The 10,542-nt window shown below is 34.6% G+C and overlaps 2 protein-coding genes across 2 annotated transcripts; both read left to right on the plus strand.

Moving 5' to 3' along the window:
- The first annotated feature begins 3,302 nt into the window (after positions 1-3,302).
- Positions 3,303-4,130, plus strand: LOC122324992 (C-C motif chemokine 8-like). Its single transcript, XM_043219804.1, has 3 exons — positions 3,303-3,463; positions 3,566-3,677; positions 3,767-4,130. The coding sequence occupies exons 1-3, from the start codon at positions 3,394-3,396 to the stop codon at positions 3,894-3,896; spliced, it is 312 nt and encodes a 103-aa protein (XP_043075739.1). The 5' UTR covers positions 3,303-3,393; the 3' UTR covers positions 3,897-4,130.
- A 2,039-nt stretch (positions 4,131-6,169) lies between these two features.
- On the plus strand, positions 6,170-10,287 carry LOC122324988 (C-C motif chemokine 24-like). The gene is made up of 7 exons (XM_043219799.1): positions 6,170-6,315; positions 7,919-8,062; positions 8,260-8,371; positions 8,461-8,610; positions 8,808-8,897; positions 8,974-9,051; positions 9,578-10,287. Exons 2-7 carry the CDS (start codon positions 7,999-8,001, stop codon positions 9,612-9,614), a joined length of 531 nt encoding a protein of 176 aa, XP_043075734.1. The 5' UTR covers positions 6,170-6,315; positions 7,919-7,998; the 3' UTR covers positions 9,615-10,287.
- The last annotated feature ends 255 nt before the right edge of the window (positions 10,288-10,542 follow it).

Consider the following 10,542-nt stretch of genomic DNA (forward strand, 5'->3'; position numbering starts at 1 on the left):
CACTAAAAGAATACTGTTTGCTGTTACTTTAGAGGTTTCCTTTCTTTTATATCCATTTCTATAATCTGCTACTCTTATGCAGCAATGTACTTTATTTATTTAAAGAGGGCTTTTCTGGAATGCCATTTATATTGAGTTGCTTTGGATGGATGATAAGTTTAGGTTCAGAGAGGTTTGATAAGAACGAGTCTGTCTGTTTCTCATAGCTGTGCAGGTTCTTGCTCAATTGATAACAATGATGAACAGCATCCAATTAAAGAAAATGGCGTTCCTAAGACAGCACATGATTTCTGACAGCAGATATTACGTAAGTAGATAAGGAAAGGGTTGAGGAAAGTCAAAAATACAGACAGTACTTTTAGAATGGTACATATTCCTGTTTTTCTAGGCCTTTTATCAGCTTGTATCCTGTGTGAAGAGAAAAATTGCCTGTGAGCATGACAGGATATGTAGTTTTTTTTAGGTAGCCTGTTTCATCAAAAATGATTGATTCAGCAGCTATGTTTATGTTTGACACTGAGGACTGCAGAATATTAATAGTTAGACTGATTTGTCAGAAAAATCACGATCACAAGCGATTCACAACTTAATTTGTGAGTAAATTATTTAGCCAAATAAAGCAGTACAATGTTCATAACTCCAAATGAGAGAGTTTAGCCCCTGTTTTTGTGAAGAAATATGTCAGCTGCTCTCATAACAAGAGATCTGAGGAGGGTGAAGGATTTTTGCATGCTGTAGCGCTGCTTAGTGGCTCGTCTCTTAAACCGCCTCTGCGTGGCTCCGTGATTGAAGCCAGTGAAGCTACTTATTTTATTGCTGTAAGATATCCTGACATCTGGTTTTGATGGTACAGGCTGCTCATTTGTGAGTAAGATCAAAAGGTTCACGTTTTTTTATTTTTTACAAGGTCTTTAAACAAGTGGTATCAGAGAGGTTTTTTTTTACCAAAAAAGTCAAATATTTCTGGTGGCACACAGTACACCAGCTATTCAAAGATCAAAGCTAATAATGAGTCCAAAATGTGAGCTTTAAGCTGCAGGACCAGGATAGAAAGCAGTTTGATTTGATTCATCATTATTTGAGCACATAGGTGAGATATCTATTATCTGTAATCTATACATTTTAGTCATTATTAAATTATATATTATTTTAAAAGTAATGTGTGTGTGTGTGTGTGTGTGTGTGTGTGTGTGTGTGTGTGTGTGTTTTATAATATATATCAATATTGTGTTATCTTCAATATTCAATATCTATTCAATATTACTGAATGAAAGTACATTTTAAGGGTTAGTTCATAGAACATTAACGTGCGTGTTATCGATTTTTACAGTGTGTATTTGAAATAATCATAATAATCAAAAAGCAGAAGTAAATATTAGCATTTATGCGAATACATGTGAATACAAAGTTAAGAAATTATTGGCATTTGAGTAACTGGTAAATGTGGGGTTGAAAGGGAAAAATAATGATGTTCTCATCAACCTTACCTCCCTCTGTGGTTCTGTTTGGAGCTTTGTGGTTTCATATCTTGCTTTTGCAAAAGCCCACACCTGCCTATGCATGAGTCAAAGACGGATGAAGCCTCAACATTAATCTATCTAACTTTTATCTATCTATCTATTGATATATCTGCCTACGTAAATAGTAAGATTCACGTGGTCATACAAGCCAACATATATAGTAAACTACATTTTAAATCTGGGTTTAAATACTACAGAAAATCCATTTAGAAACCGGTAACTAAAATTATTATCTCCTGCTATGAACAAATATATTAAATATTTGTTTTTTGTTTTGGTGTATAGATATTTTGGTTACACTTTACTTGAAGGGGTGTGCATAAGACTGACCTGACACCTTCATAATCACGACATGACACATGTCATGAATATGAAGGAGGTTTTACGCATTTTTATGACAACAATCATTATGTATAATTCGCTCAGCTTTGTCATTTTTAATGCAAAGATGATATTATTTGTGATGTCTTTATCATGGGCTATGGGAAGGGTAGAGGTAGGGTTAGGGTTATGTTATGGTTAGGTCAAATAATTAAAAATGACATAAATGAGTGAATGACACTTAATGAGAGTTTTCATAAACATACATAAAACCTCCTTGACTTTCTGTGAAACATTAAACAAGATATTCTGAAGTTTGTTTCAACTCATTTTATCCTAACAATGAAATTCAATGGGGTTTAAAACATGTACTTGTGTCAAGAAAAAAATCAAAATCAAAATCACATAGGCTTTGAACGACATACTCCTTTGAGTAAACCTTTGCAGGAAGTCAAGAGTACAAATGAAGACCAAAGTTGCATCAAGAACGCTAAGAACAGGATGTAACGATTCTTAATATATTACTCACACATTGCTGTAGTTGCATTAATCATATGACTAATCAGGAGTCACAATATATCCTGAAAGCGGAAAAACCTGTGTTTGTGTTATTAGAAACACACAAATTACATTCAGTAACTCCATGGTATTTATTTGTACTTTGTAGATTTTACAGAGAGAATTGTTTGTTTGTGAAATGAAAGTATTGATGTTGTAATATCTGATTTCATAGTCGTGTGTTTTAAACAGGTTTACATAAAGAAGGGCTGTCATGTGTGGCCGGTGGGTATAGAGGAACAATGACACGTGCAGCCCAAAATATGATAAGTGGAAAAACAGAAGGTATGAAAGGAACAATTTAATAAGAACCAGGGAATCTTCAAAAAGAAAAGTTATAAATGTTAACTTAAAAGTAGTCACTTTCATATGTCTGTGATTGAATTGATATTATTCATGATAACGAAACGTGATAAGGCATTATTTATGTGGTATAAACTCTGTGAGTAAGTGCTGATATTATCTGCGTTCGGATCAGACTGTGTGCACATCTGTTAACCACACAAAACACTTTTTCACCTTCACCACTTCCTGCACAGAGCCCCAGACTCATGTTCCACCTTGCATTTGCAGAAAGGGACTTTTCTTGCATTGCACTGCACTTGAGAAGATGCAACCTGACAATGCTGGCGTAGGACAGGTAATTTGCATGTGAGGGTCCTTAAGAGGGTCCATCGTGAATGTGAAGATGTTTTCTGTGGAATTTGGATGGGAAAAAAATAAGAAACTAAATATGACACGCTCAAACCGATTACATTTTCCGGTTACCTGTGTCAGCGATTTAGAGTGAATTCACAGAATTGGGGAAGGGTACGACAGAAAGTGCTACCTCTGCAGGCCACATGATGTTTTTCCCCAGTGTGATGTCACTTCCTCGTCCGATCGAGCCCCTGCTATTGATCATGCCGACTGGAAAGTACAAGCTCACCCCTTTATAAAGCGCACCGCATCAGTGAGGTGATCAACTTCGAGGCACATCTGATCATCAATCAACATGAAGCCCTTCTGCACCTTCGTCGCCTGCCTTGTGCTCTTCGCTTGCTGCTCACTGGCTCGCAGTGAATGTACGTCTTTTTTAATTTTTAGATAAACAAAAGAATGTTATTAATTGTATGCATATTTAAGCATTTCTTTAACTCAATTCCTTTTTCTTTTGCTTCCTGCAGTCAGCCAGGGTCCAGACAAGTGCTGCTTTTCTTTTTCCAATGTGAAAATCCCACTGAAGCAGGTTGAGAGTTATCATACCACACATCTTGAATGCCACAGGAGCGGTATCATGTAAGTATTTTGTCGCAATGTCTCAATTAAAAGGAACTGTGAATTGATTATGGGAAATCGTGAACCGTCTTTCTCTTTCGAAATTTCAGTATCATCACCAAAGCTCAAAGAGAGATCTGCGCTGACACGTCAGAGAGATGGGTTCAGAGACTGATGAACCTGGTGGATAATCGAACCATGAAGGAGATTTCTCAGAGCAGCTCTGGGGACAGCGAATAAGACGTGAACCGCTCTTCCCTTTTTAAACTACTGAAAACAAAAATAAAATTCAAACTGATTTTAAGCTGATTTTATTTAAAAGTAATAATATGTATCCAGCTGCTTATTGCTGTTGATCAATTAAAAAGACTGTGACATATATTCAGACATATTCAAAGCGTGGAACTGTAATCTAAACATGTAATCTCTTTATTTTTTTATTTCTATATGCAAAATAAAGATTATAGAAAGACACTGGATTTTGTCAATGTTGTACTTTTTTGAAGAAAAAATATAAATAAAAAATGAGCAAATATAACATAATAAACTGAAATTTAAAGAACCAATATTTATTAACGATCAAATGTGCTAGCGCCATGAATACTGATATGGCTCAGCTAGTTATAGTGGTAAAATGGCACTTAGAGATTTAGTTTCTTGAGTTATCGCAACATTATTATATAATGTGAAAAAGTATTTCTAACTTTTTTGGCTGATTTGCTACTACATGGAACACTTTTTATTTTGTACTTATTGTACAAAACCAAATAATATCTGTTGAACTTTCATAGGAGAATACTTTGTCACTATAAAAACTTGCTACAGATTTGTTGTTGTTTTTTTGCCTTGATAATGCTCGTAGTGCATTCATGTATAGAGAAGTCATTCTGTGGCATAGAAATTCATCTTTATGAAAAGACAAAAAGATACAAGGGTGGGTTTTTTTCTATTGTCTTATTAAGCTTATTATTACTTTCTATATAAATGTTACATATGGCAGTCCCACTGACTGTGCAAAATCAGTTAAAGCATTTCTGTGGGAGCTTTCCATTAAGCTGTACTGTAACTATAATTAAGGCTATTTAAAATTTATTTTTAATTCTCATATTATATGATATTATATTATATTATATTATAGACAAATATGTGTGTGGGTTGTGTACACAATGTGAGTATGTGTGTGTGATGGGGATAATTTACTTTTTTGTCTAAATTAAATAATATTTAACTGATTCGGATCAAACAAACCAAATATGAGGCTCCTTCATGATCACACTGAGGCTGACGCCAGCATTCGTGTGGTTGATTGTTACCACTGTGTGAATCTGTGGCTGACATTTTTCCCCGTTTTATATTCAGACTCATTATGTTTTATTATAAGATATATTTTGTTACTGTATAAATCTCTTATCTTATTAACATTTTTTCAGTAGTAATCACTTACTCCACATTTGTCCTTGACATTTTTTTTTCTTTTTCATATCATCATGTGTTCCTTCCTGTCAAGAGGCACGGCGTACTTCTGTTTGTCTGTTTTATTTTGTTGACTTTTTTATGCAGTTCTTTGTATTGTTTTCGCTTCACAAATACTTTTTTTTTTTCATTTTAATCTCTCTTCGTCCACCCCTCTGTGCACTTCATTATATCTGGTTTAAAATGTCTATTTCCCATATTTCCTCTTCATATTTCGGGCTCTTTGAATTCAATATGACATCCCACACATGCACGCTTTTTTATCCATAAATTGATTGATTAGTTGCCTGCCTTCTTCTTTTTTTATGTGTAGCCTCTTCTGTATTGGATTATATTTTTTCTGTTCTCTATGCTGATGATGAACTGGAAATATTTTTCGTTTTCCGCTCGCAATGACTCATCTTTCTTTTCTTTCACCAAACAGACGCATCTCTCTTCGCTTCAGTTCTCTCCTTCTCTTATAGATTTGGAGTCCGGTGCTAAAATACGTTTAGTTCCTGAGATATTTGGATCTCCAAGAGCAGGGTATTAGAGACCCCTGGCCAGTTGCTCTTTCTGACTGCTAGAGGTCGCCATTTTATCACAAGTATAATGCAAAATGTTAACTATTATGAAAGCCAGAGTAGGACTTCCAAAACTTTGCGTCCGGAACACCCTCAATTTCTAATAGCATACAATCAAGAAGGTTAATTTCAAATGAAACTAAAAAGGGTTAAAAGAAAGCACTGTCATCTCATCAACATTAGCCTGCAAATGCATTTTTAGCACAAATATTTGTATGAATTAGTTTAGTAGATCTGATTACTTTTTACATACCATATTCAATATATATATTACTATTTTACACACATGTCCTCATCTCGTTTAAAATGTAGCATATATTCTAAAGGTAAGAGCCTTAAAACCAAGAGAGAACATTATGCACAAAAAGGAAGTTTTATTACTTTTATAAACCACAATGTGGTTTTTCCCCCTGTGGCTTGTGTAGTAGAAACACAGGCCCACTCATACAACCATGCACCACCTCAGTGAGAAGATCATACAGATGATGTCGAGTCAGCTACAACACAAGATACAATCACTTTTTTATACATGTTGTAGGAAAGTGCTCTCAAGTAAAACTGCAGTGGACTACTAAAAGGCACACCAAGATTGCCCCAGAAATGGTCTCGTGCAAGTAATTTCTGTAAGTATGTTTTTGTATCACTATAAAATCTTGAGTAATCTAGCAACGTTCACTTTAAAATTGTAATTTAGAAATAACCCAGAAGCACGGCGAGTTCAGGCATTGATAAGGAAGCCTACATGAGATGCCAACTTCCGGTGTTGAAGTGGTCGCCGTAAAAAATAAATAAATAAAAAAATTAATGCTTTGTATCAAATTTATTCACTTTTTTGGGTTTGTGTTGTAAAAATGACATCCCTGTCTTCTAAACGGAATGCACCGCAGTCAGTCAACACGCCAGAAACAGTAGCAGCTCCAATCCGTCTCTTAAAATGGCGTGTCGCACTACATTCCTAAACCCTTGGGTTATCCTTCTGATTTTCTTACTTGCGGTCGATGTCACTGTATTGAAGGCATAGTCTATTTACATAAAAGCTGAAGCATATTACACTAAACTGCTGACCACTTTCAAGTTGTTGTTTTTTACGTTTGGAAATAAACTTGATCTTTTTACTCCAATTTACGCGCATTCCGTCGCCATTACACATTTTTCTCTCACACAGCTGACACTACTTGGTCTTTTTCAGGGGTCTGAGCACGGTTCGCGTGATTTTTGACCCATATGTGAACGCTTTAAACGATCTCACTTGATTTTTTTTTAAGTAGTTTGTTCATTAGAGTTGCGGATGTCCGCCTGACTTTTCTATATCTATATGAGCTCGCACGAGAGCTAAAACTAAACACTCTCTTCAGTGTTTATTTTGTTTAAACTGTCTAAAACACACATGGCTCACATACACACAGTTGGTTTAGTCTCAATCTTAGAAAGAAATGTGTATCATCCGATCTGTGTAGAATAGTAGCCTACAAGCAGCCTAATATGAGAATCAGTAGAATCATTCATGCATTTCATATGCATTTTATTTTTTATTTGATTAGTACATTTCTTTCTTAAATGGTGCATTTAGGAATATATGTACTGTAATTGAAAAGCATGTTATTATATACTTTTCTAAGATTATTTTCTAATCATATATTTTAAGTTTCTATATCAATAAAAACAGGTTTAAGGAGAAAAAGACATTTGCCATACAGCTTAATGTGTTGATTAAAATGAAGAAGGTTATTAATATAAGAGCGCTGCTTATTTTACATTATTTTTTTAAATCTTTATGCGTTCCGAAAGCGCCACCTGCTGTCAGAGAATGAATTAGCATTTTTAACAGCCCTTCTGTTTTAAAATAACTCATATTAAACCAGCCAATAATAATTAATAATTGATACATTGACTTGAAAAAAAAGTTTTACATTTGAAAATTTTAATTTATTGTGTGCGTGTGTAAATCTGTATATGAACTGTAAATCATATTTTTCACACTCATTTTTACAGTTACCACAGACATTGCTCCACCTCACTCATATGACATATATTTTTTATCTGTGCAGGTCTTATTAAAACAGGTTTGTAAAGTCTTTCATTCTGCAGAGACCAAAAAGGTTCTGAGGGAAAATAATACTGCTCTCATTTCCCCCCATATTTGGTGGTTTCTAGATTATGTTTGCCGAGGTGGGTCTGTACAATGTTGTACAAGTTGCATAGCTTAAATAATGTATGTTTGTATAGTATCAGTAAAAACGTTGAACACAAGATGACCAGCACCCTGCACATCTAGACCTGATCAACGACTGACCACACACCTAAATATGAGGCCCTTTTGCATCTTCATCACCTGTCTTGTGATCTTCACCTTCTGCTCACTGACTCAAGGTGAACGTGCATCTTTTAATTATTTCTTGATTATTTTTTACAAAAGTGTAGAGAATCAACTGCTAACAACTGAACATATATGCTAAGCATTTTCTAGATTTTTTTTGTGTGTCTTCATTCGTATACTATTATATTACACATTTTTTAAAACACAAATGTCAATTACATTGTATTTTTCATCTGTGTTTTTCCCACAGTCTGCCAAAGTCTTGAAAACTGCTGCTTGTCTTACCGCAAAAAACAGATCCCACTACAGCAGATTGTGCGTTATCATATTACAAGTCCTGAGTGCGACAAGTGTGGAATCATGTAAAGAACTTTTGAAATGCCTTAATTAGAATTAATTGTTGTTGTGAATACTTTTTAATTTCATAAATCATCCTATCTTTCAATTTCAGTATCATTACAAAAGCTCAAAGAAAGGTCTGTGCCGACCCGACAGAGGAATGGGTTAAGAGATTGATGAAGTTACCGGATTTACTTGCATTACGTCGTTGCAACAAACATGAGAGGCCAGTTTCCCCATCTAATGTGGGCGCTAACGCAAAGTAAACTACTAATTTTACTTTTATATACAAAAAAGAAATACCGTTGTATCTTATGAATGTCTATAATTGAGCGCAACATAGGATCTTGACATTTATTCACAGCATATTCAAGTAAAAACAAATATTGGCAGGGGGTCTTAATATGATCTAAACTCTTGGCAAGCATTGTAAAAATAATTGTTCTTCTCTTCTGAAAGGAATGCATTGCAGTCATTTACAACGACAGAGACTATACTCCAACCACCAGAGGAAACAACTCTAGTCCTCTTTAAAGAGTCACAAGACTGGTTAGATTTTTTGCTGTCTTTTTCTTCTAGCCCTATAAAACATTATAAAAATTAAATTGTGCTTCCCTCTTAAAAGGAAAGGATCACTCAGAACAACTGAAACTACACCACTAGAGGAAATGTGTCTGGTGCGCTTAAAAGACTCGCATGACTGGTTAGATTTTCTCCTCTTTTAAGGATTTTTTCATCATATCCACCTTTTTGTTGATGTAAAAATCGGTGCGTCAATGTAAATTCTATGGGTTTAGCCTCATTCGCATCCAGCTATTTTTTGCTGTGCAAAACAGATTTTTGCTGCTTGATTTCGAAAACCATTGTTCATGTTATTTTGGTGTATTATCTTTTGTACTGCACGTTGTTATTTTCATTAGTGTCTAATGAACTGGAAGCCTCATACATGTGCTTCCTTCTGCACCAATAGTCCACTACAGTTATTAATGAAATTCATTAAGATGTCTTCATCAAAGAGAATGTTAACTGAAGTCTTCCAAGACATATAGCAAATAATAGCTTTGATATGTGATATTTGAGCCACGTCTGAATCATAATGCAATGCATGCAAAAGAGGTTATCTTTAAAAGACACTTGAAATAGCTTTACTCTTAAAAAATAGTTTTCCTTATAAATCCATTCATGTATTATATATTATAAATGTGCTCTCTTTAATTTGTGCCATATAGGTCCACTCACTTCTGTATACAGCCAGGACGAGAATAACAACAGCGTTTCTTATCTACAGTGTTGAGACATCAGGACGAAGGAAACCATTTGGCTTTTAAATACAAATAGGATTGAGTAGCTGAAATAAATGTATGTGAAGATGCCAACATGAAGAGCCCCCCTCCCTTCATAAAGGTTTTATTAAAGGAAAAATGACTAACTAAATTAAATCCATCACACAAAGCAAAGATATGTTACTAAAAGGCTCTTTTGATTGACTGATGATAGCTACGTTAGTAGCACGCTGAGGCTGTCAGCAACATTTGTGAGGATGATTGTTACTGTGTAAAACTGTGGGTGTTAACCCTTCCCGTTTATTTAGTTTTTTTCTTCAGGAATTACTAGAAATCTGATCTTTTTTTCAATGAGTCTCTCCTTGACTATTCAAGCAAATTATATTTTCTTCATGTAATGTTAACAATTATTATTTAAAGACGTGCCGTACCCTAAGATTTTTGCATGTTTTTTTGTTTTTCTTTACTCATCCCTGTTTATATATACTTTAATTCCACAAGTTATTAGTTACATAATTATCCTATTGAATGTCATTTCACATTTTATTCCAAAGGGGTTAAATAATAAAGAGGGAAAGCATTATCCTTTTCCCTCTGCTCATAGATGCTGTAATAAAAGAAAAAACAAGTCTTTTGATAGCCTGTTAAGATTTCAACATTTAATTCCAGCAAATTCATTGGGAATAATGCATTTTATATATAATAAATGTTCTTTGACTTTTCTGACTAATTAATTTGTAGTTTTCTTCAAATAAGTGACTTTTTGTCAGGTGTAGTCCTGGGTCAGTGGGTCATCCTCACATCCACTTCTTTTGATTCTCTGGTCTAGTTCAACCTCTCGGATTCCTGTGTTCCCTTCAGTCCTCTCATAGGACTTATTCCAGAGATCAATGATCGATCACTCTTCTCGC

The sequence above is a fragment of the Puntigrus tetrazona genome, chromosome 20, assembly GCF_018831695.1.
Source record: "Puntigrus tetrazona isolate hp1 chromosome 20, ASM1883169v1, whole genome shotgun sequence".
Classification (NCBI taxonomy): Eukaryota; Metazoa; Chordata; class Actinopteri; order Cypriniformes; family Cyprinidae; genus Puntigrus; species Puntigrus tetrazona.

Excerpts from the sequence above, each read along its gene's own strand:
- LOC122324992 (XM_043219804.1), top strand. The coding sequence starts at position 3,394 with ATGAAGCCCTTCTGCACCTTCGTCGCCTGCCTTGTGCTCTTCGCTTGC. Across the intron at positions 3,464-3,565 it reads CTCACTGGCTCGCAGTGAAT|TCAGCCAGGGTCCAGACAAG; the intron begins GTACGTCTTTTT and ends TGCTTCCTGCAG. Across the intron at positions 3,678-3,766 it reads TGCCACAGGAGCGGTATCAT|TATCATCACCAAAGCTCAAA; the intron begins GTAAGTATTTTG and ends TCGAAATTTCAG.
- LOC122324988 (XM_043219799.1), top strand. The coding sequence starts at position 7,999 with ATGAGGCCCTTTTGCATCTTCATCACCTGTCTTGTGATCTTCACCTTC. Across the intron at positions 8,372-8,460 it reads TGCGACAAGTGTGGAATCAT|TATCATTACAAAAGCTCAAA; the intron begins GTAAAGAACTTT and ends TTTCAATTTCAG. Across the intron at positions 8,898-8,973 it reads TTTAAAGAGTCACAAGACTG|GAAAGGATCACTCAGAACAA; the intron begins GTTAGATTTTTT and ends CCCTCTTAAAAG.